The sequence below is a fragment of the Ursus maritimus genome, unplaced genomic scaffold, assembly GCF_017311325.1.
Source record: "Ursus maritimus isolate PB19 unplaced genomic scaffold, ASM1731132v1 scaffold_14, whole genome shotgun sequence".
NCBI lineage: Eukaryota > Metazoa > Chordata > Mammalia > Carnivora > Ursidae > Ursus > Ursus maritimus.
Genome location: NW_024423786.1, coordinates 48,597,555 through 48,625,516, shown reverse-complemented (window position 1 = coordinate 48,625,516; position 27,962 = coordinate 48,597,555). Strand labels below are relative to the sequence as shown.

Genomic DNA, 27,962 nt, shown 5'->3' with positions numbered 1-27,962 from the left:
CAAAGTCAGGCCAACGCTGAACCTTTATCTGGGAGGGGCATTGGTACAGGACCCATAACTATTCGCGGCAGATCCAGCCACTATGCAGAGCTTTATTAGTCACAGTGTGAAAGCCCCCTTCTAGGCCCAGGGTCTCTGGGAAGCCTCACCCCACAACCACTCCCACTGCCCAGGGCCTCTTGTAAGCTGGTCTGAGGGTCCAGCTTTCTGAGGTTCTCTCTGTCCGAAATGTCTGAGTGTCCAACTAAATCCGTTTATTTGGAGGTCTGTCTCAGTCTCGCGGTATCTGTGTGACCATTGGATGTCTCTGAGACTGAGGACGTGCGGGAGCTTTGGTTGGAGGCTCCCCCAGGTCCGTCTATGGGCCAGTCCTTGATCTTTGGGGGGATCTGTGGGGCCGCGAATCCAGGAGAGGGTCCATCCGAGGGAAAACCACCCTGTGTGGATCTGCTCTTGTTCTATCCCCAACCCCCAGGAAGGGTCCAAGTGTTGGGGCAGGGCTCAAAGATGACGCTTCATGTGCAGGGCCAGGTGATCGGAGCGTGAAAAAGCGCGTGGGCAGAGCTGGCAGCGGAAGGGGCGCTGTCCAGTGTGCTTCCGGTAGTGGCGGGTCAGTTCGTCTGAGCGCGCNAACCTCCAGCCGCAGCCGTCCCACGTGCAGGCGTAGGGCTTCTCCCCTGGGGGGTGAGGAAGCCTTGAGCGCCACTCTCCGCCCCACCCCTCCCCCGTCTGCCTCTGAATCTGGCCGCACTCCTTTGCTCAGCCTTGGTCGGTACCAGGGTGAGGCAAGTGAGGCGCCTAGCGCGCAAAATGTAGGGAGGCGCGCACTCTCAGGGGAAGGCCCTGATTCTGCAGCCACGTCCGGCCTCTGCGACCTCGACCTCTCTTCTGTACCTGCATTTGGCGCCAAACCCGTTCTCATTTTCTGGACTCAACTCGTGTCCCCTACCCCACTGGCTTCATTTCCTGTTCCCTATTACCCTGCCCCTGAGTCCTGAAGCCATCCCCACCTTCGTCCTTTGGCTTGGCTCCCTGTTTCAGCCCCTCCCTTGTACCAGGGGACCCTCCAGCTGCTGCCCAATTCTGCCCTTCCCCCCAGCCCTCCTCTTCCTCGCCTTGGCCCTTGAGCCTTGAAATCCAGGCCCCCGGTGATTGTTTTCTCCCCCAGGCTATTCCTGGCCTCCTCCCTGCGTCTCTGCATAGTAATGTACACAGGGCCCTACCCTCTGTGGGGACTCCTAAATTTAGGCCTCACCCTTCCTCCTTCCCCCAGCCTCTATTCCACAGCCCCTTCCCCGTTTTAGGATCCCTGGGACCCGGCTTCTCCTCCTATGCCCATCCTCCTTTCCAAGCTATTTCCTCCATCCTGCTGGACCTGCCTCCGCAGCATCTGGGCTCCGGAAACTGACTCGGGCCCTGCCTCTACTCCTGCGTGCCGCCACGCCCCCTACCGTCTGGCTCCGCCTCCCTGGTAAGCAAACCCTGCTTTATACTCTTGGCCGCCTAACTCTGCTCTCCGCTTGCCCCGACCCTGGCATTCCAAGCTCGTCCCCTCTCCGCAGTCCCTCCTCTAGCCCGCCCCCTTTGTCCCAGGCCAGGCTTTCTGCTCTTCAGCCTTTCCCCTGCCCAGGTCTTACCCGTCGGTTCCCTGAAAAGCTCCTCAGGTTCCCTAGGTTGTCCCCACCCGCCTCCCGCAATGCTGCCTGTCCGGCTCCCGAGATCCCAGGCCGGCTCCCAGCTCCCTCTGCCCTGCCCGTGGCTCCGAAATTCTGCTTTAGCTCCGCCACTTGCTCGGGTTTTCCAGCTCCCCAGCCATTCCCTGCTCCTGAGGCCCATCCTCCAGCCGCGCGCCCCGCTCCCTCACCTGTGTGCGTGCGCAGATGAGCCTTCAGGTGTGAGCTCTTGGTGTAGCTCTTCCCACAGCCCGGGTGCGTGCATGTGTGCGCCGCCTGCCTCTTGCGCGCCCACGATCGCCGGCTGCGTTTGGATGGCGCGGCGTCTGCGATCCCTCCCGGGTCTCCTGCGGTCCCCCGGAGTCCTGCACCCGCCGTCCCGGGTCCCAGACAACTCAAGAAAGAGGGGGGTGATGTGGGGCGGGGCGGAGGCGCCGGGAGCCCGCGGAAGAGCTGGAAGTGCCCTTGGTACTGCGGCACCGGGTACAGCGCTGGGTACCCGGACAGCAGCCCGTAGGGGGCGCCTGGCGCCGTGGGCACTGAAAGCCCTGTCCGCGAGAAGTAGCTACCGGCGGAGCCCGCACCTGGCCCGGGGTACACGGGCTGCAGCGGCAGTGCCTTGGGCTCGGGGGCTGGGCCCAGGGCTGAGCCCACGAAGGCGTCCGAGGCCGGGGCTCTTGGAGCCGGGCGTGCCCAGCCCGCGTGCTCCTCGGGACCCAAGAGCCCAGCCACCAGCCCCGAGCCGCCCACATACGGCCTGGGAGTCTCGGGTGGCGGCGGCGGCGGCAGCGGCGGCGGCGGGAATTGCACCCCGGAGCACTCGCCTGGCGCCAAAGCGCAGGTTTGGGGCGCGCCGCCTGGCTCTGGGCAGGAGAAATTGGTGAGAAGGAGATCCAGATCCCAGGCGGTGGCCGAGTCCCTCTCGTCGTCTTCGTCCTCCCTGGGCGCCTCTTGCGACTCGGGCCTCACGTGGAGGGGCAGCCCGGTGGGATCAGGGGGACCCGGACCCAAGTCCTGCACCTCCTCAGAGCGCCACCACTGGGGAGGGAGCCGGTAACGTGAGGCTTCGGCGGACACCAGGGTACCCTGCCCAGAGATGGAGGGGGCTGGATGCCCTGATGGGGGCAGGCTGGCCAGAGGCTCTGGAAAGGGGTCTGGTTTGCTTGTCTGTCATGTCAGTCTGTCCCCCTCCCTTACACTGCACACTCCCTCCAGCCCCCCCCCCCCCAAGTTCAGGGACAGAGGTCGATGGGTCTGGCTGGAGACCCAAGATAAGACTGACATTATCTGGAGCCACACTCAGGCATGGGGGAAGGGGTGGCAGAGCTAGGCATGGAAGGCTGGGTGGGGGGCAGCCTTGCCTCAGTTTCCCCCCGACTCGCCCTCTCCTTCCCTGTCCCCCCAAAAAATTAATTCCCAAGATTAAATTCCTGCATTTGCTGTTTCCCCCTGATATCTGGGGTTGTCTTACTGCCGACTGCTGCATTGTTCAGCTTCAAACCTCCCTCAGGGTTTTCTTTTCTTTCTTTCTTTGTCTTTTTAAAGTAAGCTCTATGCCCAACATGGGGCTTGAACTCATGACCCTGAGATCAAGAGTTGCATGCTCTACCAACTGAGCAAGTCAGGTGCCCCTCCAAGCCTTGGTTTCATATGACAAGAAGAGGTCCTTAGACCAAGTTCAGACCCCTGTCCTGGACTGAGGACCCCCAGCCTTGGGTAAGATGCAGACAAGAACCCCCAAGCCCTAACCACAGCCCAGGACCCCAGCCAGCCCACCTACACCCCGCCTGGCCCCACCTTGAGAAAGTCCTCCTGCGTGTCCGGGAAGGGGCCCAGGGTGGTCAGCGTGCTGATGGAGGGCAAGGCGGTCTCAGCCGCGGCCATGGCCGGCTGGTGCCCACCCTGGGCCTTAGGCCTCCTCTCCCTCTGTGGCCTCGTGGGCTCTGAGACACCAATGGCCCCTTGGAGGGCTCCTCTCTGCCCTCAGCTGATTGGCTGCAGCCCCTGATAAGAGGCAGGCAAGGCGGGGGTCACCGTTTCTGGGGAAGAGACCTCATCTCAGCCTGTTTAGGGGCTGGGCCTTAAGGACTGACCCTGTATCTAAAGCCAAGTCAGATGTTCAGGGGCTGGGGGTTCAGAGGTTGAGGGTTCGGGTGTCGGGTAAAGGGAGGCACTGAGTCCCCACAAAAGAAGAGACTTGGGGACCTACTTTTAGTTACCTTCCTGTAGAAGTGGTGACAGACAGAATGGGGATCCTGGGAAGGGGCTCTGAGACCCCCTTTCCTGTGACCGGGGCCCTGTAGCTCTCCCCCTCCCCAATAAACAGCAGCGACCATGCCGATGGCGGGACTTGGCACGAAGTCCCTGCCAAGCCAAGCATTATCAGACACCCCAGATGTTGGAGGCTGCTATCAGGTGGGGACCCAGAACAGCCGAAGCTCTGTTCCCGATGAGTGGGAGGGTTGGGGGCTGGGGCTTCACGTTAGGTTGGTTTGAAAGTGCCTGGATTGTGGGTTCCCAGGGTCTGAGCCCAGTGCCGGGAGGAGCCCCTCCCAATCAGCCGCCACTGTGACCACGGACCCTCTGGGGGGTGCTGCGTGGAGGTGCAGCTGCTGTGGCCACGGCGGCTCTGGTGTGAAGGGGCTGGGGCAGGGGAAGTGACCCTCTCTCCTGGGTGGAACGGGCCGGTTGGATCAGGCCACAGGAAGTGCCTGATGATGTGCAGGAGACCCTCCCCAGCCCCTGCTCTGGGCCTGGCTACTGTTTGATTTCTGCCCCGCATGGGGGAGGAATCCAAGCTTCTACAGCAGGGACCTCCACTGTGGTGCCCTGGGAGCCCAGGGGGATGCTACGGACACATCACAGACACCTGGTTCATGGTCATATCCACAAGCAATCAGCAGTTACATAGTGACACGGACTCCTGGGCCCTCAGTCACACAGATCATATAGTCCCTGCACATGGAATCGTGTGTTTGCATGTCATATAGACCACACACAGACACCCAATTCCCAGGCACAAAAACACAGCTATACACGACATCGGTTACACAGTGATATAGTCACACAATCTCGCAGACTTAGAACTCATAATCACACAGACAGGGACCGACACAGTCACACACTTACAGAAACACCCACAACCACAGTGACATGATCGAGCCACAACCAGACGGCCGCACAGAGACTCTTGGGTATGTTGGCACCGAACTCTGAAAGATGCAGTTACAAAACCCCTGTGAAACGCAGATGTGGCCTCCACACACAAAAGCCTCAAACACAGCAGCCCACAGCCACTCACAAACACACGTTGATGCAGTAATGCACACAGCAATACGTCAGACACAAGCACTCATGGCACCACATAAAGCCTACGACCTTATATGTTCACACCCTCTGCCACTGTCACAGCTTGTAATTGGTCACGCAGTCGCACGGCTACCAGGGCCCAACCACAGGGGGCACGCCAGTCAAAGACAGACGACCCTGCCGGCATGGCCTCAAACCTCAGATAGTGAAAAGCACGCACCCTGCCCAGACAGACACACAGCCACAGACGCAGCGTCAGTTGGTGCATCACAGAAGCATCACACAAAAAGGCAAAATATGAGTGGCGCCACGAGGGGAGGGGGAAGCAAGGAGTATAAAAGCCAGCTCAGGGCACCCACTAAGATGGTCATGTAGAGAGAAATTGGAATCCCGTAAACTGCTGGTGGGAATGGAAGATGTAGCTACTGTGGAAAAGTCTGATGATTCTTCCAGAAGTTAATCAGAAAGTTGGACAAGAGTTACCATATGACCCAGCAATTCCACTCCTAGGCATATGCCCCAAAGAATTGAAAACAGGTATTCAGGGATGCCTGGGTGGCTCCGTAGGTTAAGGATCTGTCTTTGGCTTAGGTCATGATTCCAGAGTCCTGGGATCGAGCCCCGCATCAGGCTCCTTGATCAGCAGGGAGCCTGCTTCTCCCTCTGCCTGCTGCTCCCCCTGCTTGCGCTCTCTCTCCCTCTTTCTGATGAATAAGTAGATAAAATCTTTAAAAAACAACAACCCAGGTATTCAAAGGAATACTTGTACACTAAGTTCACAGCAGCATTAGTTAACAATAGTTAAGAGGTAGAAACACCTCAAACGTCCGTGAACAGATGAATGGATAAACACAATGTGGTCCATCCATACAGTGAAATATTATTCAGCCGTAAAAAGGAATAAAGTTCTAAATACATAATCACATGGGTGAACTTCAAAAACATGCTAAGTGAAAGAAGCCAGTCACGAAAGATCACACATATGAGTCCATTTAATATCCAGGAGAATCCATACAGACAAAAAGATTAGTGGTTGCCAGGAGCAGAGGGAGGAGGAATGGGGAGTGACTGGGTAGAAGGTTTCCTTTTGGGGTGATGGAAATGTTCTGGAACTAGATAGAGGTGGTGGTTGCACAATGTCATGAATGCTAGATGCCACTGAATTGTTCACTTTAAAATGGTTCGTTTATGTTATGTGAATTTCGCCTCAATAAAACTAGTGGGTTCCTGGAGAGGAAAGCAGAGTCTCTCTTGGGGACAGATCTCCTTGGTTTGGGAGGAGGCACTAAACAGGCCTGTGTGGCTCTACAGTGGGAGGCAAGAAGATAAGGCTCCGGAGAGAGGCGGGGCATTTGGCTGGAAGCCTTTGTCCCCTAGGAGCCTGTGGCCAGGAGGGACGATGGACTTTCCAGGGTGGCAAGGCCTGAATCTCAGTTTGGGTTTCCTAGTGTGGATACTGACGTCACCCTTGACACCCACACCTGCTTCAGGGTAGGGAACTTTGGGGAAAGGAAGGGGGTTGGGGAGAGAGGCCACTGGCTGCAGGAGAAGGGAGGTGACCAGAAGAATGAGAGCCATGCAGAATCAGGGACATTTCATGGTGGCGATGGACTCCCTAATGTGTGAGGAGGAGGGCTCGAACTGTTTTACATAGATGTGAAGGGCAAGGAGGGCCCAGAAAGTGGGAGGGTCTAGGCACTTGGGGACATGCAGGCCAGTGATCACATTCAGAACACAATCCCGCTGTTACTCCCATCACACTCATGCAGAGGTGGTATGTGGGGTAGAACATGATGCACACAATTAGCCAGAATGTCGATGTGGGAAAACGTGTTCCTGGTGGGCAGGGAGGGGCCCGGCCTGGGAACCAGGCCTGGATCCCAATACTGATCCCTGCTCTGCACTTGGCCTACTGTAACCTGGAGCAAGATCATTCTGCTTTCTGGGCCTTACTTTCCCCACCTGGGAAAAGGCCATGCCATGCTAGACATGTGCCGTTTAGATACAGAGATGGCCAAGCACAGTGCACCCAGATTCAAATGTACATCACACAAATGCTCATCAAAGTGACCTAGGTGAGCCTAGCCACTCACTCAGACCTGCGCTCGTGTCACAGTCACAGTCCTGTCCAAGTGCACATACAGCAAATCACACTGACACATGGAGGTACACAACCACACAGACATACATACAAATATCCAGTCATGTCGTCACAAAAATAATAGCCACACCTAGAGAGAAAACCACCACAACACAGAATCATTCTTACAGACACACGATCGCACGGAATACCATTACACAAACTTACAACTGCACAGACAAGAAATCACGAAGACGTTCACGCACACTGCCACAACCACAGTTACGGTGGCACGTAACCACCCACACAGTCAACCGCCCCACAACGTCGTTGGCACACCCACAAACAGATGCATAGTCCGGCACAATCACACACGTAGGTGCAAGAAGCACAGCGCACGGAAATCAAGTCACACACACCGTCGCTCATGGCGACACGTGCTTCCTGGGACAGACTGGCACATAGGTTGGACTGAGATCGCCCGCTGAAGCCCGCCTCTCCCCCTACTCCCCACAGCACCCATTAGAGGAGACATCAAGGTCTGCCCTCTTGGCTTCCAGGATTCATTTTTTCTTATGCCTCAGTTTCCTCTTTTAACTCCAGAATTCCTCCGCACACGGCCCCTGCAACCGACCAATCAAGAGTGGGCCGAGCCCCCTCCTAGGGCCAATCAGAACGGGAACACAGCGGCCAATTGGCTTGGCGCACTCACCTTCCGCCCCGTCCCTGTTCTGCTTCTTAAAGGCGCTAACATGCCTTGGCCTGGGCCCCCGCGGGCAAAGCTGCCGTAGCCCTTTTAAAAGGAGGAGCCATGGAGGAGCCGCGTCCTAGCACACACCAATGAGAAGCCCCATTCGGCATCCGCCCCTCCCACCCCCTCCGGAGGTCAAAAGATTTTGCCAGTCTTACAGCGGACTGTACGGTCGGGAGGCGCCAGGTAAGGGCCGACGAGAGGGGCGAGTGGGGCGCCAGGGGCCGGGCCTGCTGGTGGGAGCCACTCGGCTCTGACGCCTCTGCTGCTCCAGGTTGGCCGTGGTTGCTCCTCTTGACGGCCTGCTGCCCAAATGGCCCTGAGAAGGGTCTCCGAGCGGCTGCTGAGCCGTGGACCAGGCCTGAACTTCCTACGAGGGTGGGGCTCGGCGGCGGCGCAGACTGGTCAGTGCCGGGTCGGGGGCAGGGTCGGGAGGGTGGAACTGGAGGCTTGGGGGACTTTTCCGGAGTGACTTTTCCGTCCTGTGTTTGCAGAAAAGGGAGGGAAGACACAGAACCGAGCGACTAAGTGTAAGGACCCCTCCTTGAGCCAGGCGTCTGCGGCCCTTGTCCAATTGTCTGCCCAGGGTGGGCTCTGTTCCAGAATCCGAGGGCTGCCCTGGAGGAAAGGCAGGGCGTGGCCAGGGCCAGAGGCAGTGAGTTTCCCGGAGAAATGCTGTCTTGCCAGTGCTCTTTACTGCCCCAATCCACCAAGAACCAGTTGGGAGTGGAGGAGTGGGGCTGAGGATTGCAGAAGAGGAGGTTGCGGTGGTCGGGTGGCCTGGGCCGAGTCAAGCCCCCACCCACTCTCTGCTCCCTGTCCCAGCCTCGCGTCCTGAATTTGACTGGAGGGACCCGCTGGTGCTGGAGGAGCAGCTGACAGCGGATGAGATCCTCATCAGGAACACCTTCCACACCTATTGCCAGGAGCGCCTCATGCCCCGAATCCTGCTGGCCAATCGCAATGAAGGTGCTCAGGCGGGCGGGTGGGCACCCTCCACTATGCACACCTGCTCTGCCTGCTTTAGCTGGATCCCTGGCCCCCTCTGTCCCTGGGATGGGGACTCCAGTGGGCTAGGGCTGGGCCTGAGTTTGGGCATACGTCTTTTGCAGTTTTTCACCGGGAGATCATCTCAGAGATGGGGGAACTTGGTGTGCTGGGCCCCACCATCAAAGGTAGGGACAGATTCATCTCCACACTCTGCAGCCCCCACTGTGTCCTGGAAAGTCCCTTCTTATCCCTGAGCCTGAGTTTCCCAGTCTGTAAATTGAGGCTGTTATCCCTCTATCTGAGGATGTGAGGGAAAATGAATAAACCTTCAAACTAGGGCCAGCTTGGTGCCCCTCCTTGGGTGCCCCTATGTAGCTCTGTCTCTTGGGCCCCAGGAATCCCAGCTGGGCAGGACTTTGGTCCCATTGCCCTATCTTCCCTCCCCCCAACCAGGGTATGGCTGTGCTGGAGTCTCATCTGTGGCCTATGGGCTCCTAGCCCGAGAGCTGGAGCGGGTGGATAGTGGCTACAGGTCAGCAATGAGTGTCCAGTCTTCCCTTGTCATGCACCCCATCTACGCCTATGGCAGCAAGGAGCAGCAGCAGAAGTACCTGCCCCGGCTGGGTGAGCAGTTGCCTGCGGAGCCTATGGAAGGAAGACCGTCTCAGTGGTCTGGAACTTAGGAATGGGACTGTCCCCAGAGCCTGCCTTCTGTCCCTACCTCAGGGATGGCCCCAATGGCCACCCAGATCCCCTGCCAGACCGTGGGCCTCACCCGTACATCTGATTCTGACTGTCCCCTCCTAGGTCTCTCTTGACTCTGCCCACTTCATACCTTCATCTCCCTCCTGATTTTCTGTGTTCCTCCATCCCAGCCCAGAGTTTAAAGTCTTAATTTCCTGACTGGGTCCACAAGGCCCCTCATGAGGAGGCAGGCCTCTGCTGACCATCCCACCTCATCTCTGGCCATTCTCTCAACTGCTCCTCCTCAGCCAGACTCAGCTACTTGGAATTCTCCAAATGTACCGCTGTGCTTTGCACATCTGTACCCCCGCTTGGGACCACTCTTCTCCACGCTTCCTCCTCCTGCTTAACTCCTTTGCACTGCCTTCAAGACAGATTATCTCTTTCCTGACTCCTGTGGGGCCACTCCCCGTCATGGCATTGTTACTGGGGCCTGGGGAGGGGGGCTGTCCCCACACCACCTGAGAGTGCCATGGGGGCAGAGTTGGGTCTGCCTTTGGCCTGGCTTGATGGGAAGGCTGACAGTTTTCATTTGAGGAGTTGAGTGGGGGACAGACAGACTTGTGAACGTGTCTTGTGCCTGCAGCCAAGGGGGAGCTCCTGGGCTGCTTTGGGCTCACAGAGCCCAACCATGGGAGTGACCCTGGCAGCATGGAGACCAGAGCCCGCCACAACCCATCCAACAGGAGCTATACCCTCAATGGGACCAAGACCTGGTAAGGGGCCTGAGTGGCTGATAGGTGGGCAGGGGCAGGAGGGAGGTGACCAGACCCTCACTGCCTGTCCCTCCCCCAGGATCACCAATTCACCTGTGGCCGACCTGTTTGTAGTATGGGCTCGGTGTGAAGACAGTTGCATTCGGGGCTTCCTGCTGGAGAAGGGGATGCGGGGCCTCTCAGCCCCCAAGATTGAGGGCAAGTTCTCCCTGCGGGCCTCGTCCACAGGCATGATCGTCATGGACAGCGTGGAGGTGCCGGAGGAGAACGTGCTGCCTGATGTATCTGGTCTGGCGGTGAGCAGCGGCCACCTTGGGAACTGGTATCAAGTCACATGCTGGTTCATCTTCCTTGGGCAGGCCCCATGTTGGGGACCCAGCTGGGGACCAGACACAGTCCCTGTGCTTGTGGAGCCCACATACGAGTGATTCTGAGAGCTTCTGCCTGGCTCACTGATGTTTGGAAATTGCCCCTTTGGGGTGACCATTTTGCTTATACTGGCTCTGCCGAGGACACATACGGGCCTGAACCGGTTTAATCCTTTGATACATGTGCATCTTTTCTGTCTCCTTACGTCATCCCCCAGATCTGAGCATCCAGCCCAGGTCCTGGGCCGGGTAGAACTGTGTGTGCATGAGCTTTGGTGCCAGGACCGTGTGTGATTGAAATGGCTGCCCTGAATCCTTCTGTTTATAGTGACTGCACGTCTGGGGAGGGGGCTCCCCCCTATGTAAGTTAGTTCTGCACGGGGCCTCTCAGCTCCTGGGTGGGGCTGAGGCCTCTCTCTCAACCCTACAGGGGCCCTTCGGCTGCCTGAACAATGCCCGGTTTGGCATCGCCTGGGGTGTGCTCGGAGCCGCTGAATTCTGTTTGCACACGGCCCGGCAGTACACCCTGGATAGGTGCGTGGGGCTGCTGTGAGATCTGGGGGCGTGGGGGGGGCACGGGCTCCATCCTCTACCCTACCAGTGATACCTCATCCCCTGCCTGCCAAACTTAAATCCCCCACTCGGTGAAATGACCTGGGAAGTCCTGAGCAGTGAGGGGCTGACTGCTCAGTGACATTGGTGACACTGAGCGGTGACAGGGCCAGGGTGAACTCAGTGAGGGCCGAGGCAGCCTGGGAAGGCTTCCTGGAGTGGGGAGTGAACATGTCCACACTTACCCTGAACTTGCTCGCTTAGGATCCAGTTTGGCGCCCCATTGGCCAGGAACCAGCTGATTCAGAAGAAGCTGGCAGACATGCTCACTGAGATCACGCTGGGCCTTCACGCCTGCCTGCAGCTTGGCCGCTTGAAGGATCAAGACAAGTAGGGGCTGTGTGTTGGGGCAGCAGGGGGTAGGCAGCAAGGAGGGGGGGAACCCTGTGCACCTCTTGGACGTGGTGGTGGCTGGCCCCGGGGAGAAAGGTCTTTTGTGCCTGGTGGCCCCTGGGGGCCTGTCCCTTCTTTTCCTCTTGACCTTGATGGGACAGGACTGCCTGCTTATCCCTCACTGGGAGCTCAGTGTCTGCTGCTGTGACTATAACTTGGGGAGTCTTCTCCCCCGGCTGGATTTGCCCAGGGCTTAGGGATGCCTGGGGTCAGTTCTTTGTGATCCCATACTTGTGACGTCTGTGCCACTCATAGGGCCACTCCGGAAATGGTCTCCCTGCTGAAGAGGAATAACTGTGGGAAGGCCCTGGATATCGCCCGCCAGGCCCGAGACATACTGGGGGGGAATGGGATTTCTGATGAGTACCATGTGATCCGGCATGCCATGAACCTGGAGGCTGTGAATACCTATGAAGGTAGGGGCTGGGTCTCGGGGTGGGGAAGAGTGTCACAGTCTAGAGAAGGGTGGAGACAGCAGGCCTGAGTCCTGCTCCCAGCTGTCATCACTAGCAGTGTGACCTGGGACAAGTCCCACCCGTGTTCTTCATCTTCCACACAGGGACTGTGGAAGTGAAATGCTCTCAGCCCTTTCCCCCATGGTGCTCAGGAGGAGGGGTGCTCCCCAGATTGCTTTATAACATCCTCGGGCGTCCCCAGAGTGGGGCACAATGCCTAGTGAGCTGGTGGATGCCAGGGAGCAAAAGTGCAGCTACACACAGGAATTACCACGCCATTTTATGTTAAGAGGAAAAAGATAAATCATTGTCAGGCTGTGCTGTCTGCACCTGGTGACTGCTTGTAACTTGCATGGGGCCCAGCACCCCTTTCCTCGCGGGAAGACAGACATGGAAAGATCGTTAAAAATTAAAAACAAACAAAAAGTACAGTCTCGTGTGAGCCAGGCAGAAATAGGAAGTGATGTAAAGGGGTACAAGTGGTCATCTTGGGGAGAATGTGGGACCACGTTAGGCCTGAAGGGAAGTGTAGCTCCCTGGGCAGAGACAGTGAAATAGCTTCTGTGCGCTGTTCTGGATGGGACATTCCAGAAACAGCAAGAGGGAGGGTTGGAGTTAGGGGGATCCTACCGGTGTGGGAATGTTCCTGAGGCCAAGCAGAGGGAGGCCTTCAGGGAGTTTCATGCAGGAGAGGGATGGGGTCAGATTTGCACTTTGGGTAGTAAATATAATCATTTCACTCCATAAAAGGGAGGCAGTAATCTCTTCCACGCTGTGAAGTTGAGGAAGAGCAAAGGAGAGCACTGAGGGCTGTAAAATGTAACCCAGACCTGAGAGCATGGGATGTGGGATGTGGGGTGGCGGCTTTAGGATGGGGGAGATCAGCTGGGACAAGCAATTTATCTGATGTTTGCTTTCCCATCGCTTCTGTAGGTAAGAAAGGGCCTGACATATCTCCACAGAGCTCATCAGCTTTCTCAGCCTCTGTGGGAAAGAAGCATGAATGGGTTGAAAAATCAAACGTTTAACCAACTGTGCAGGGTTGGGTGGGGTGCATCTGCCAAGTGTGGGGAGCACTAGAGCTGGGCCCGTGGCCAGGGCTGGACTTGAAGTTTTGGGTCTAGCACAAGGACTCCAGGGGTTTTTTTTGTTTGTTTGTTCTCTGTTTTTTTTTTTTTTTTTTTTTTTTGCCAGGATGCATTACAGAACTGTGAAAAACAATTTTCTTGGCATGGCCCAAATGGTGGCCTCTGAGCCTTCTCTTGGTGGCTTTCACTAAGAGGGGACTCTCCCGGTAGCTCTCAGCATTCGCCATCTCTGTAGGCCTGTTCTTCTTCCGAAGTAGTAGCCTAGGGGGAGGAGGGACATGAAGACTGACTTTAAAGGGAAGTCGTGAGCTGTTCAGACTCCAAACTGACTCTGTATTTATCTTGTCCAGGCACTCATGACATTCATGCTCTGATCCTTGGAAGGGCAATCACAGGGATCCAGGCGTTCACGGCCAGCAAGTGAACATACTTCACCCGGGAGCCCAGATGGTCTCAAGTTCCTTCCCAGGGAAATGCTGTGCTCTGAGCTTACTCAGGGAGGTGGCAGATGGAGCCAATTTTTATAGTGGGAAGTGAGAGACACTGATTCTTAATTATCAAAATTTTCCCTTTGAAGTCATTCAAATGTGTTCCTTAAAAAGAAGATGGGACTCTCTGTACCAAGTTTCTCAACCCACTTTTAACCATGGACGGGAATGGATTCCACTTATCTTGGAACAGAAGCTTCTCTTGACAGGGGAGCAGGCAGAGGGAAGGAGAGTGACATGGAAGCAACCTCTGGTGTCTGACTGAGCAAATCCCCCACACACCAAAAGTTCACTGTGTGCCCTCTGACCCTCCCATCTTGAGGGTAAGTGCCTTATGCTGGATGTTGATGGAGAATGAGAGCGAAAGAGAGAATAAAGTCTGCATGTCTAACCCCTCGCTGGGTGTTGGGCCACATTTAATTGTAACCACCCAAGAAGTCATTTCAGCCACAGGAAAATGTGGGGACTGTGAGGTGATTCGGTGTGGCGGGGATTTCCCCCTCAAGTGGTCTGGCCTGTGTCAGAGTCTTGGGCTCTGCTGTAATAACCCTTTTTGGACTGACCAGGGCTCAAGGCTGTAGACAGAGGGACCTCTGTCCTTTCTGTCACCACAGAGCTGAGCACACAGTGGTGGGAAATAACAACCGTCTAGCTTCTCAGCTCAGATACACCACCTCAGAGGGAGCCTGGGGCCACAGGTGAGATGGCAAGAGCATCAAGGGGTTTGCAGTGATAGTGGCCCCTGTGGGGTTTAGGGCTGGGCACGGTGCTGAAATCCTTGGTTTGTGTTGACATTTACTTTCATCTTAGCCTTCCTCAGGTGGCGCCCACATGCGTGCGTTTAGTCATACCTCAGGCTGGATGCACAGGTCTTTGTACACTGTCTCCACGGTGTGGCACACTTGCTTGAGCTCTGTTTCCAAATGGCTGATCTTCGCCATTTTCTGGGTGAACTCTTGGAGTTTGTCCTGAATGATCTTGTTATGATGATTATAAATCTGATACATCCTCTCCTCTAGCTTCTCTGTCAGGTCTGAAACCTTTTAGAGAATAAAGCATGTTTTTAGGAAATCAAACAAGAGGCCTCACAAGACATTTGTTTTAAGTGGCTCACGAAGATTTCTGCAATTTATCTTATAAAATGGTAAAAACAATTCCAATGACTGAAAGTGAAATTGCCTATATACTGAATTTTTTTTAAAAGGAAGATGCAAAATTATGTATATAGACAGGTTAGGAAGAAAATATGCAGTGGAAACTGGAAGAAAATATGTGACAAAGTAGCCTCTGGGTAGTGAGATCATAGGCACTTAGCACCGTGCCTATTTTTTCTGCTGTTATACTCTCTCTACTTTCTGCGTTTTCTCTGATGTACCAGGGTGTGTACTGGTGGGGATGGGAGGAGGGAGAAAGGAAAAAAGTCAGCCTGTCATTGAGAGATGCATGACATGTGTCCCATATGTGACCAACAAGCTGTTCCACTCAAACAATTCATTATGCATTCTGAAGAAGCATCCGGGACAATCATTAATGTCGGACCTGAACATAAGATCAGGTTTTGTTAGACACCTAAGGCCCAGCCATGTCAAGGGAACCCTACCCTCCCATCACAAACCATTCCACTTTCTTTGTTTTTTTTTTAAAGGTTTTTGTTTTTAAGTAATCTCTACACCGCCATGTGAGGCTTGAACTTACAACACTGAGATCAAGAGTTGCCTGCTGTACTGGCTGAGCCAGCCAGGCACCCCAGAAACCATTCAACTTCTGGAGGATAAAGGGGTGTGACAATGCAGGCTTTGCCTCAGCCCCTACTCCCATGGCCATTAGCCCTGGCATGAATAAGAGGGTGGGCTGCGGGTGCAGATGGACCTTTGTTCCTCATCCTGGCTCTTTAATTTGGACAAATTATTTCCAACCTTACTTTACCATCTATAAAACAGGTCTAATCTCTTGGCAGGACTGTTGTAAGGGGGAAATGAGGTACTATTTGCAGCTTGCTTAGCATCAGGCCTAGAACCTAAAAGACATTCAGCAGCAGCTCATTCCCTCCCCTTCCACCCTTTACAGAAGGACTCCTTCCCCTTGCCCACTGGGGCTCTGCAGTGTGTGGGAGAATCTGTCACCTTGATCTTGAGGCTGTCCCTGAAGTTGGTCATGAGTGCGTGGTCCTTCTGTCTGCTCTCATTGATGTTTTCAATCAGCTCCTGGGCTCTCTTCTTCAGGATGTCGATGCTTGAGTCCAGAGAGGAAAAGTAGGATCCTGACTTCCCTTCTAGCATCATCAGCTGGCGGTTGGCACTGGAGGTGGCGATAGAGGGGCTAGAAACCTGACTTCTGAAAGTACAGGAAACTGAGGTCAACACCAAACTCTCCCAAGAGTGCTGATCTGAATTAGCTCCATGGTGGGAGGGGAACCAGTGTTGTGTGTCTCCTGTGGGTGACACTTGTTTATTTCATTCACACACTGCCCTGAGGAGGCAGGGACAGCATCTCCATTTTATAACTGAGGAAACAGACCCAGAGGTGCAAACAAAACCCACCTAAAGTTCCAGAACAGTGGGATCTGCTGAACTCCAAAGCCCATTATTATTTTATTACACCAACTTACTGCTTTGAAATGAGTGTCAGTAATACTATTCATAGTATATCAACAACTATAGATTGGGGCAAAGACTGTAAACATCTAGAAGGATTCCGCGTATAGATTGCTTTGTCAAGACCTATGACTTTTCACTTTGGTTTGAAAACACAGAAATGGAGGGGTGCCTGTTTGGCTCAGTTGGTAGAACATGCGACTCTTGATCTTGGGGTCTTGAGTTCAAGCCCCATGTTAGGTGTAGAGCCTACTTTAAATAAATAAAATATTTAAAAACAAAGAAGTGAAAATTGTAATGCATTATGAATGAAGTTTATGCAAAAAAATGTTGCAATCTGATTAGCAGACTCCTTGGTGTTTCAAATTAAGATAAAATGTTTAAGATACATTTCCTTCCTTCCTTCTTCTTCTTTTGTTTTGTTTTGTTTTTTTGTTCTGTATCTCTGCTTTATCTCATCTGTAAGCACTTGCCATCTATCAGGCACCGTGCTAAGCTGCACACCTTGTCTTGCTGCATCCGCTTGACCATGCTTTGGGGTTGGTCCACTCATCATCTTTACCTACCTCGTAGCTGAGGACGCAGAATTGGTATGTCACTCTCCCAGGGTCAGTGTGTGGTAGAGCTGGGTGTGGCACCCAGCTGGCCTGATTCCACAGCCCATGTCCTGCTGCCCCTGGGTCCTCAGTTTCTTTGCCGTCTGAGGTCCTTCCAGCTCTTAATGGCTGAGACTCAGAGGTACCAACAGAGCAGTTCCTGAATACAACAGTTCACAAGCAGCCATAAAGTTGGCCAAGACCACAAGCCAGGCACCGATTACTTAGAAAATTACATCTTGATTTTTGGATGCTTTCTCCATAAAACTATTTTTCTTGGTGGTTTCCTGACTGCCTAAGCTCTTCCTTTTGGCTCGGGATACAAACACAGTAAAATCCCTGAGCACAAGAGCCTGGGTAGCCAGAGCTCTTGCCTGCATGAAAGTTCTCAGGCCCAAGATTTCAGCTGTGCCCTGGTCCTTGAACACTCCTTGCCAGATCGCTTCTTGCCTCTGTGGCTTTGTGCTTGCTCTCTGACTTGTGAGACCTAGCCCACACCAGTGCCTCCTTTGAGAAGCTGTCCATGACCCTGTGCCTGTCTCCATCACTACATATGCTTGTCACAGCTTACATCCCTGTCTCCCCAGAAGGCTGTGTCCTGTTTATCTTCGAATTCCCAGCACTCACCACATAGTAAATCTTCCATTGTTTGTTGAATGAATGAAGGACGCCTTCCATCTGATCTATTCCGCCCTCCTCTGGCCTCATACAAAGCATGCAAGTTCATCAGCCTCCAAGGCAAGACACATGTATGTGGTCAGTGCATTTATCAAGATGGGAAAGTGTGTCTCTGAGGCAGATAATCCATAGCAAAGACTTACATCAGCTAGAAAACAATAGATGAACTAAAGCCTTTCTGAGCATTCTTGTAAAAAGACATTGTACTGCAGGACAGAGGTTCACTAAGGAGATTATGGCTCCTTAGCCTGCGATTACTCCTTTCCTACAGGGAAGTGAGGCAGAAGGAGATTAATTCAGACCTGGGACACACATTTTATTTTTAAGTAATCTCTACACCTGACGTGGGGCTCGAACTCACCACCCCAAGACCAAGAGTCCCATGCTCTACTGACTGAGCCAGACCTCACCCCCCACCCCATACACTGACAGTTTAACATTCAGACTTTTATACCATTTGGATGCATGGGAAAATAAAACAAAGTGGATGGTTCTTAAAAAGACAGCCATGCTTTGCATGATGATAATGGAATTGTGGACATGGGTTTCAAGAAAACCCGGTGTTTGACTTCCTTGAGACCTCAAGCACTGACTGCCCTCCTGTTCAGCCTAAACTAGGGGCTCTTTTTTTTTTTTTTTTAAGATTTTATTTATTTATTTGACAGAGAGAGACAGCCAGTGAGAGAGGGAACACAAGCAGGGGGAGTGGAAGAGGAAGAAGCAGGCTCCCAGCGGAGGAGCCTGACATGGGGCTCGATCCCAGAACGCCAGGATCACACCCTCAGCCGAAGGCAGACGCTTAACGACTGAGCCACCCAGGCGCCCCCTAAACCAGGGGCTCTATCACTACAGTCTTCATCTGGGGGCATCAGCCCCTCTTCCCTTCACCCCTGTGTCAAACCCACACCAAAACCCCACCCTGGCTTTCTATAACCAAGTGTTGTATCTTTTCTCAAACGTAGAAACTTGAATGACACTGGAGGAAATAATGATCCTGTGAACAGGGTCACTGCAGAGTCTAGCTCTCTAGCCTCTGGGGGATCCTCAAGGTCACTGGGCATTCTGTCTGTGCTCTGGTCACCTCCCTCTGATTCCAAACCTACATAATTGTATTCCTGACCGCACACCTGCCCCCCCCAACCCTGAGCAGATACAGAAACAGTGCAGGCCAATAACTCCTTCCACTGCCCCCACCATAAATGGATCCACAACCACCCTTCCTCTTTCTAAACTCCCCATTTGGCAGGCAGGAGAAGGGTTCCATGCCTCTGTGGGGCTTCCAATCCCATTCCCCTCACATCTCACCCTCTTCTTACACCTTTGACCTCTCCCTTGGGCTGGCCCATTCCAGGACGTGTTATCCCCAGTTTTAGTTTTAAAACAGCACACATACACACCCCTCCCCTCAAACACCAGGTATCCCTCAGCCAGTCACCTCCCTCTTTCCTCCCCTTCACAGCCATGTAGCTGTTCTAGAAAGAGCTGCCGGCACTTTCTGAGCACATTTTCTCACCTCTCACCCTCTTCTCAGCACACTGGTTCCCAGTTCTCAAATGAAGCGTCTCTCCTGCCAAGGTCCCCAGTTGCATCTGGGAGATATTTCAGACCATAATTCCCTTGACCTACTGGCTGCAGCTGGTGCTACTGACCACCCTTCCCTGCCATTCCCAACCCGTGGTGTCCCCAGTCTCTGTTGCTGGCCTCGCTCTCTTCTCTTCACACCATCGTTCACACCCTTGCTCTGAAGCTAGGACCCCCAAACCTCCTCCCTGCTGGCCTTTCCTGTTAACCCCCACCCACGACCTCACAATGTGCAACCTGTCATTCCCCAAAGGCACCTTTGTAGCCAGAATGCCCTGGGAGTCCTTTTGCCTATATCCTGCCTCTTCTAGAGTCTTCCCTGGCTGAGTTACGTGCACAGAGCACTTACAGTGTCAGTGCCTGCCCCTCAGCAGCACCGTGTAGTCTCTGGGAGGACTGGGCCATGTGTCACTCATTTTCATGTTCATAATACCTATGCCTCACGATAGGAGTAATAAAGGGGCGTGGAATAAGTGAATGAATGACTAGCAAGGGCTTTCATTACCACCCACCTTCCACAACACCCAGGTTCATCCTCTGCTCATACCTGTCTCCTGAGCTCCCAACAATGTATCTGACTACCACCAGGCCCTCTCCACTTGGCTGTCGCAGAGGCATCTCAAACTCCAAATTTGCATACCAACATCGCCTTCCTCCTTCCCCTTCTGTGAATGACACCAAAAGCCACCTGGTTCCCATGCCAGAAACTTAAGTCAGCCTAGAGTCCAGCTTCTGTCTTCCACATCCTGTCGGAAAATCCTCCCTTCCACCCCCTTAATGTCTCCCAAACCTATCATCTCCTCTCTACCTCATCATTTGCAACTCCACATCTATCATTTCTCACCCGGTCTCTAGGGACGTTCGAAACTGCAATCTGATGTCCTACCTGCCTGACAGCCTGAGAGCACCCACCTGCCATAGGAGCAAGTAAATTCCTCACACAGCACACAAGGCCTTCCATGGCCCTGGCTGCCACCTTCCCTTTCCACCCTCCACTCCCAGCAATTTGGAACCTTCCACAACTTCACCAAACCCATCAGCCTTTGCCTGAAATGACTTTCCCTTCCTGCAACTTCATCATTCAGAGTTTCTGCTAGTGCACCCCCACAGCACCTCAGCTTATTAATCACAACACTGCCACGGTTTACATACATTGGTTCCTTCCAGGACACCATGCATGCTCAGGATGGGGACGGCAATCTATGCATCCCAAAGGCAGCACGAATATTCACTGAATACCTAAAGGCATGAACTTCTTCCAGAGCCATGTGTAACATTCCCACCCACAAACCTCCTTGTACCCACAGTTGCCTTGTCCCAACAGTGTAAGGATCTGAAATTAAAACCAATGATAAAAACAGGTGCTTCTTTTTTATGCAATTGCTCACAACCTGCTTGCGTTGCTAACAGTTCAAAGTCCTTTCTCGCTCCAGGGATGAGGCTGGAATGGTTTTCATGGCAGCTATGCAAATGGTGAAAAATCACTTGAATTCATCTCATTCAAATTTTGTTGTGGGACAAAGGCCTGCATCAGATGTCTGCAGAGAGCTTCTTGATTTTTTCCAACCTCTCCTTTGGGAATTTCTTTCTTTCCATTTCATTTTTCTTAATACTCAGCAGCTGCATATTCATCAGGATGCTAATGAATCATAGGCTTCCCTGGGCCTGCATTCACCAATTAACTTTAATAAACAAAATGCACGATGTCCTCTTCACTGGTTCCCCCCATTCCCAGGCCTGCTTCTGTTGCCCAACCCTGGATGGAGGCCAGCGAATGGAAGTAGGCCCAACAAAGCAGGCTCGAGTGTGCATGGCCCCACGGAGGGGTTGGCCAGGGGGGATTTGGGGTGGGGGCTGTGAACACTTAACCACACTCATCTGTTGTGGTCTGTCCTTCTAAGGAGTCCCTAATTCGGCTGCGAGGATTAGGACATAGTTTTCTTCTAGCAGGGTCCATGCTGGCAGGGGGCCCGGGAACGGTGAGGAAATGGGTCTAAGTGAAGAGACCATCTGTTCGCTCCAGGTAAAGCTGTGATTGGCAGGCGTATGAGCCAGAGCCGCCCGCTGGTGGGGCCCTCCCTCCGTGGCCTCTAACAGATATACAAGTAAACAATCCACCAGCCACTTATGACCACCGCAGGCGGCAGTCCCAGGAGGGGAGACAAGCTAATCAAACATTCAAGGAGGAACACAACAGAATCTCTGGTGCTTGGGCGAAATGAGGTTTTGCTGAAGTACAGCCAGGAAGGGGGAAGGTCTGAATCAAAGCTACTGAGCCCGCTCCTCACCCTCTGCTTTTCTTTCCCAAAATGTGTTCACATTTTAATCATGTCGCTGAGTGTCTGCTGCTGGACCTATTAATTGGCCCTTGCGCTGGTTCTAATCCATCTGTTTTTTCGGCCCAAATATTTAGTGGAACTACTTGAAGAGTCTTTGATATGCAATTGTCTATGTCTCTTTGCCATTTAGATAGATCCAGGTCTAAACACCCTATTTGCAGGAGGAGGTTATCAAACAAACAACTGCAGTCTTTTCTCTGGTCTCCAATTGGTAATACGCAGCTAGAAACCACTCCACCTTGTAACCTGCTTTAGAACTGAGGAATCTGGAGATAAGGGGAAGCTGGCTTTATACCTAGAGTCCTCAAGGCCCTGTCCTGAGCCTGGCCTTGTCTCACTCCTTCCCCAGGTGAGCTCATTCACCCTGCAGCTGCCACTGCAGCAGTGACTCCCACGGTGCCATCTCCAGCCCCTTGTCCCACCCTGAGTTCCAGGTCAGCAAGTCCAACTGTATGCTGGATGTGTTCATGCTCATGTCCCCAGTCACCTCAAGCTCAATAAGGGCAAGATGGAACTCATGTTCTTGCCTCTGCCACGGAAACCATTACCTGCTGGAAACCAGGCCAAAGTGGGGAGAACGTGGTGTGCTAGTAAATATTTAGCAAGTGGCTCTCCGTGGGGGAGAAAAAAGGTGATTTGTAGTGTTTGCCAATTTCCATGGTGCAGACTCCCACTATAGCCAATTTCAAGCTACCAACATAAAATGGCTAAATGCTATATTGGGAAGAGATGTGTAGAAATGGCTCTTGTGAGCTGGGAGGAGCCGGCTCCAGCGCAACACAGCAGGGGTATCCGTGCTGCCAATCACAATGCCTGACACACTGGCCTTTTCACTATTTGATAGCACACTAGCCGGGAGAGATCCTCGGCTCATCCCCTTCCTCATGCCTCACTAAATGATGCCCCACCCCCGTAAGAGTTTCTCTCCATCTGCCCCACTAGACCCTACCCACACAGGAGCCTCCCACCTGATCTCCCCATGTCCACTCATCCCCCTCCCACCCGTTCTCCACAAAGAAGCCAGTGTCTTTTAAAAACAGGAACCAGAACATGGCACATCTCTGACACAGTGATTCCTCTCCTAGGTATCTACCCAAGAGAAATGAAAATGTACGTCCACACCAAAATTCGTACATGGATATTCACAGCAGCATTACTCACAAGAACCAAAAAGCAGAAACAACTCAAATGTCCATCAGCCAATGAATGGACAAGTAAAACATAGTGAGTCCATAATATAGAATATCATCCAGCCATATAGAGAAATGGAGTTCTGACATATGTTACAACGTGGATAAACCCTGAAGACATTATGCTTAGTAAAAGAAACCAGTCACAAAGGACCACATAAGTGTATGATTCTGCTTATATGAAATGTGCAGCAGAAGCAAATCCATAGAGACAGAAAGTAGTGGTTACCAGGGGCTGGGGAAGATGCAGAAACTGGGGGATGATGGTTAGGAGTGCAAGGTTTCTTTTTGGGGCAATGAAAATGTTATAAAGTTGACTATGGTAATGCCTGCACAGCTCTGTGAATGTACTAAGAACAGCTGAACTGTACGTTTTAGGTTGGTGAATTGTATAGTACGTGAATTATATCTCAAGCTATTACCAAAAGAGTCCGTAGCTGACAAAAGGCCCTGTGACCTGGCCTCTGCCAAGCCGTCTAGTGCTCCTCTTGCACTCACAACCATACCCAGCCACACCAGCCTGCCTTCAGCTCCCTGAGCCACAGGGCCTTTGCATAAACTCTTCTAAGCCCCTCCCCCCACCCCCATGGCCACTCAACACCCATTTTCCCTTACCGTTTGATTCAGCATTGCTTCTTCAAGGGCGCTGTCTCTGGCTCCCCATTCGGGGCTGGCTGCCCCCAGGGGAAACGTTTTCCCAGCACCCCAATCTCTTCTGTGTCAGTACTTGTTCAGTATCTGCCTCTCAGTCAGATGGAAGCACCGGGATGGTATAAGTGCATCTGTCTGGTGGACTCAGGGTATCCCCCTGCTGCCAATCACAATGCTGATATGCTGACCTTATGACTGTTTTGTGAGAACACCAAGCTTATACATACCTCAGAGACTTCTACTCTGCCTGGCATATCTGGACCCCCTGAGGCCTCCTGGCTGCTCTTTGTCACGTAACCTCCTTAGAGCTCTTCTCTAACTACTCTAAACTCCCTATCACTCTAGTTGCTCCTTACTCTGTTTTGTTTCTTCACAGCACTTGCCACCAGTTGAAATCACATTATCTTATTGTTATTATGATTGTCTATTTCTCTTTTTTAAAGAAAATCAGCTTGGCAATAGACCCAGAATAGCCAACACAATGTTGAAGTAGAAGAACAAAGTTGGAGGACTGATGCTCCTTGATCTCAAGACTTACTATAAAGCTGCAGTGATCCAGATAGTGTGGTACTGGTATAGGAACAGACAATAGATCAATGGAACAGAATAGGGAGCTCAGAAATAGACCCACGCATATATAGTCAACCGATCTTTGACATAAGAGCAAAGAAAATTCAATGGAGAAAGGAGTCTTTTCAACAAATGGTGCTGAAATAACTGGACAGCAGAGGGCAAAAAAATGAGACACAGACCTCATACTTTCACACAAACTAACTCAAAATGTAGCACAGACCTAAATGTCAAACACAAAGATATCAAACTCCTGGAAGATATCATAGGAAAAAATCTAGAGGACCGTCTTAGATATAATAGCAACAGAAAAATCGGTAAGTTGGACTTTATTAAAATTAAAAACTTCTGCTCTGCAAAAGACACTGTTAACAGAATGAAAATAAACCACAAACTGGGAGGAAATCTTTGTGAAACACATGCCTGATAAAGGACAAGTACCTAAAATATACAAAGAACGCTTAGAAACAATAAGGATACAAACAACCTGATTAAAGAAGGTGCAAAAAATCTGGACACCTCCCCAAAAAAGACATACGGATGATAAATAAGCATATGAAAAGATGTGTAACTTCATATCACGTCAGGAAACTGCAAATTAACACAACGAGATACTACTACACACTTATTAAAATGGTTAAAATCCAAAACACTGACAACATCAAGTGCTGATGAGGATGTGAAGCCACAGGAACTCTCCTTCAGTGATGACAGGAATGTAAAGTGGCACAACCACTTTGGAAGACAGTTTGGCAGTTTCTTACGAAACTAAATATATTCTTATCATATGATCAAACCATGGTGCTCCTTGGTATTTACCCAAAGGAACTGAAAACTTAAGTCCACACAAAGACCTGCACATGTTTACAGCAGCTTTATTCAGAATTGCCAAAACCCAGAAGCAACCAAGATGTCCTCCAGTAGATGAATGGATAAACAAACTGTGGGACATCCAGACAATGGAATAATATTCAGCACTAAAAAGAAATGAGCTATCAAGCCATGAAAAGATATAGAAGAACCTTAAGTGCGTACTGCTAAGTGACAGAAAGCTCCAAGAGATCAGAAGTTCTGATTTGTTCACTGCTGCATGCTCCGCATCAGTGTCTGGCCAAAGCAGACTCTCAAGAAATATTTGGTGAATAAATAAATCTGCAAGACAAAAACTTTGTCATCCTTGAGGCTGCTCTTTCAACTCCAACAACTAATCCATTAGCAATTTCTGTCAGTTCTACCTTCTTAAATATATCCAGAATCCAGCTTATCATCATCTCTACCATGGGCCAAGTTGGAGTCATCTTACACCTAGATGATTCCAATTGTCTCCTCACTGGTTCCCAGCTTCGATTCCTGCCCTCGACAATCTATTCTCTACATGGAAGCCAGAGGGAGGCTTTTAATACCTTAGTCCAGAGGACTTCAAACTTCTATAAAGGGCCAGATAGCAAATCTTTTCAGCTTTGTAGGTTCTGTAGTCTCAGCTGCAAACACTTGACTCTGCAGAAGCAGCCATAGACAAGTGTGGCTACATTCCAATAAAACTTTATTAACAACAGTCCTTGCCATGTTGCTCTATTCCAGACCTTTCCATGGGTAATTAACACCCAATGTCCCATTACCTGTCTGACTGTATCTCTTACTGTCACCCTCTTTGGCTCTTCCGCACAGTCCTCCTCCCAGACTTTGCAGGTGCTGTTCCTCTGTCTAGAGCATAGTTCCGCCTACCCTCATGGTTCACTTGTCACCTCCTCCACGAAGGCATCCCTAACCCTCTGATCTAAACTGGCACTCTCTCCCTATTCCAACCCCCTCCCCCCCCAGCATTAGCATCTCCTGACTACTATATATGCCCAAGTTCACAGTCTGTCTCCTCCTCTAGAGTGTCAGCTCACTGCTGTGTCCCCCCATCTGTACATGGCAGATGCCCAACCAGTACGCGGAACAAATGCACCCAGAACAGACACTGGCAGAGTCTCGTGGAAGAACCGGGTGAACGAGAAGGACCCAAGGGTCTGTGTGGACCCGTCGCGCAGGGTGCTTCCTCACCTAGCTGACCCCCGACCAGCTTCATCTTCGCGGCTCTCCTCGCCCTGCTGCCGCTCCTTGCTCTCCCCCAGCAGCTGTGGCTCCTGGTCCTTGCATTCTACGTGGGGCATGTCCACCTGTGAGCACAGCCAGCGCTTGAGAGGCCAGAGGGGGAAAGGCGAGAAGGGGTCAGATCCCCTCCTACCGCCCCTTCGACCCCGGGCACCTCCGTGTGCCGCTGCGTTAGGCCGGGGACCCCCAGGAGAGGCGTGTGGGGCGGGGACCGGCACCACGAGGAGGGGGACGTGTGGTGGGAGGGGCCTGCGCCTGGAGCGCCGGCGTACAGAGGCGGGGAGGCCTGGACGGGCTGGGGTGAGGGCAGGGGGCCAGGGGGGGCGCTGGGCTCCTAACTGGTGTGTGCGCCGGCTCGAGTCCTCCGAAGAAGGAGAAGAGGTAGGAGAAAAAGAAGATAAGAAAAGGGTGAGGCGCATGGATATCTGAGCCTTTCTCTACCCTGCTCCTGTCACGCGCCATGCGTGGAGTCTGTCCTTCTGGTGCGGGCTGTCGGTGTGTCGGTCACACAGTCCCGTCCGTCAGTCAGGGCCTGGTCAGTCAGTCAGGATATCGGGACCCGGCCAGAAGAGGGGTGGCCCCGATGGCAAGAGACAAGCGGACGGGTTCGGGCCCGCCAGGGAAGCCCAAGATCGCGGCCGTTCCCCGCCCGTCCGCCCATCCGCCCGTCCACCCGCCGCCCGCCGCCCGCCGCGCGAAGAAAAACAAGCGCCGCTTACTCCCTGTCGCTCCATCCTGTCTTTTCCCGCCTCCTCCTTCGACCCTTCTGCGCACGCGCTGGCCCCGCCCCCCGGTTAGCCCGGCTCCAGCGCACGTGCTGCATCACGTGCCCCTGGTTCCGCCTCTTTTTGAGAACGCGCGCGTCGCGGGGCAGAGCGGGCCGTTAACCGGCGGTTGTGCTGTCTCAGAGGCTGCGTGAGCAGCCGGCGTCGTCCGCGGTTGGGGGTGGTCTGTGTGCGTGTGTCTGCCTATGTGGGAGGACCCCGGGCCCTACATGGGTTGAGGGAATGGAGCAGTCTCTGCGTTAATTCTTAGATTTCAGTTCGTCTGCGCCGAGCCCCAAGAAGTCTTTGCAATAAAAAATCTTGACCGTTGCTGTTCTTGATCATGACCTTTACAGTTTGTGCAGTATCACCTTGAATCAGTTACCTGTGCTCTCTAAAACTGGAAGCTCCTTAAAAGCATGGCGGGTCTGGCCTTTAGAGTTGGGCCCATATCCCTTACTACTAATAATGTCTTAATACCAACAATAATAATTGGCACCCGAGGAGCCACAGACTGGGAGAAAATATTGCTAAACATGTATCTGAGAACTTACTGCCAGAATTTACAAGGAACTCTTAACAATTCAATAATAAGACAACCCAACTTAAAAATGGGCAAGAGATTTGAATAGGCATGTGCACAAGTCCTGAGGTGGGAGCAAACTCAGTGTGCTTGAGAAGCAGCCAGACCTGGGAGGAAGGGAGAACAGGGATTGGGGGAGGCTGTGGGTGAAAGATCAATGTTGGGCAGGGGCTGGGCTGCGGGCCAAGGCAAGGGGTTGGAATTTTGCTCCAATTCACTGGTAAGGAGGCGGAGCTGCTCTCTGGGACACCTGTCAGTGTCCATGTGGGAGAGGCAGCAGGAATCCCGTGGAGGGCGCTGTCGCCCGTCAGGCAATGACTAGGACACTGATGTTGATACCTACGTTTTGGAGAATGTGGTTTGAATCTGGTCTCTTACCAGCGAGAGGGGCTAGGGGTGGGGCATAAAACTGCCAATCATTCTCAAAATCCATTTTTGCCTGTAACTGAGACAATAAAATCTAAAACATCAGACTATTATTGTAAGGGTTGCAGAGATAAACTTCTGGAACACAGTAACAGTTTAATAAACAGCAGCTAACAGTATCTTGCGTCAAATCCACCAGGTAAACAAAATGCACATTCCTGCAGCACCAGATTTGAAGATTTAAGGATTATCTATCAGAAAAATCGCAAAAGATTCACTGGTAAGC

The 27,962-nt window shown here is 52.6% G+C and overlaps 3 protein-coding genes across 5 annotated transcripts; 1 reads left to right on the top strand and 2 right to left on the bottom strand.

Annotated features, from left to right (window-relative positions):
• Positions 1-72: 72 nt before the first annotated feature.
• On the bottom strand, positions 73-3,634 carry KLF1 (Kruppel like factor 1). The gene is made up of 3 exons (XM_040629242.1): positions 3,471-3,634; positions 1,865-2,711; positions 73-677 (listed from the first exon to the last, which is right to left on the bottom strand). Exons 1-3 carry the CDS (start codon positions 3,555-3,557, stop codon positions 502-504), a joined length of 1,110 nt encoding a protein of 369 aa, XP_040485176.1. The 5' UTR covers positions 3,558-3,634; the 3' UTR covers positions 73-501.
• Positions 3,635-7,903: 4,269 nt separating this feature from the next.
• GCDH (glutaryl-CoA dehydrogenase) lies at positions 7,904-14,064 on the top strand. Of its 3 annotated transcripts, XM_008711736.2 has the most exons (12): positions 7,904-7,999; positions 8,088-8,217; positions 8,308-8,343; positions 8,639-8,782; positions 8,926-8,988; positions 9,257-9,427; positions 10,134-10,263; positions 10,343-10,559; positions 11,062-11,165; positions 11,448-11,573; positions 11,892-12,052; positions 13,530-14,064. In XM_008711736.2, the coding sequence occupies exons 2-12, from the start codon at positions 8,127-8,129 to the stop codon at positions 13,601-13,603; spliced, it is 1,317 nt and encodes a 438-aa protein (XP_008709958.1). In that variant the 5' UTR covers positions 7,904-7,999; positions 8,088-8,126; the 3' UTR covers positions 13,604-14,064. The 3 variants fall into 3 exon arrangements, with proteins under 3 accessions (XP_008709958.1, XP_008709959.1, XP_040485175.1); XM_008711737.2 differs by lacking the exon at positions 8,308-8,343; XM_040629241.1 differs by lacking the exons at positions 7,904-7,999; positions 8,088-8,217; positions 8,308-8,343 and adding an exon at positions 8,347-8,468.
• Positions 12,059-16,481, bottom strand: SYCE2 (synaptonemal complex central element protein 2). The gene is made up of 3 exons (XM_008711738.2): positions 15,791-16,481; positions 14,519-14,707; positions 12,059-13,440 (listed from the first exon to the last, which is right to left on the bottom strand). The coding sequence occupies exons 1-3, from the start codon at positions 15,947-15,949 to the stop codon at positions 13,393-13,395; spliced, it is 396 nt and encodes a 131-aa protein (XP_008709960.1). The 5' UTR covers positions 15,950-16,481; the 3' UTR covers positions 12,059-13,392.
• Positions 16,482-27,962: the final 11,481 nt, after the last annotated feature.

What these genes read in the sequence shown, in the direction of transcription:
- GCDH (XM_008711736.2), top strand. Translation starts at nt 8,127, where the DNA reads ATGGCCCTGAGAAGGGTCTCCGAGCGGCTGCTGAGCCGTGGACCAGGC. An exon ending in GCTGGGCCCCACCATCAAAG is followed by an intron (nt 8,989 to 9,256) that starts GTAGGGACAGAT and finishes CCCCCCAACCAG; the next exon opens with GGTATGGCTGTGCTGGAGTC. An exon ending in CTGATGTATCTGGTCTGGCG is followed by an intron (nt 10,560 to 11,061) that starts GTGAGCAGCGGC and finishes TCAACCCTACAG; the next exon opens with GGGCCCTTCGGCTGCCTGAA.
- SYCE2 (XM_008711738.2), bottom strand. Translation starts at nt 15,949, where the DNA reads ATGATGCTAGAAGGGAAGTCAGGATCCTACTTTTCCTCTCTGGACTCA. An exon ending in GGGACAGCCTCAAGATCAAG is followed by an intron (nt 14,708 to 15,790) that starts GTGACAGATTCT and finishes ATTCTCTAAAAG; the next exon opens with GTTTCAGACCTGACAGAGAA. An exon ending in ACCTGTGCATCCAGCCTGAG is followed by an intron (nt 13,441 to 14,518) that starts GTATGACTAAAC and finishes TCCTCCCCCTAG; the next exon opens with GCTACTACTTCGGAAGAAGA.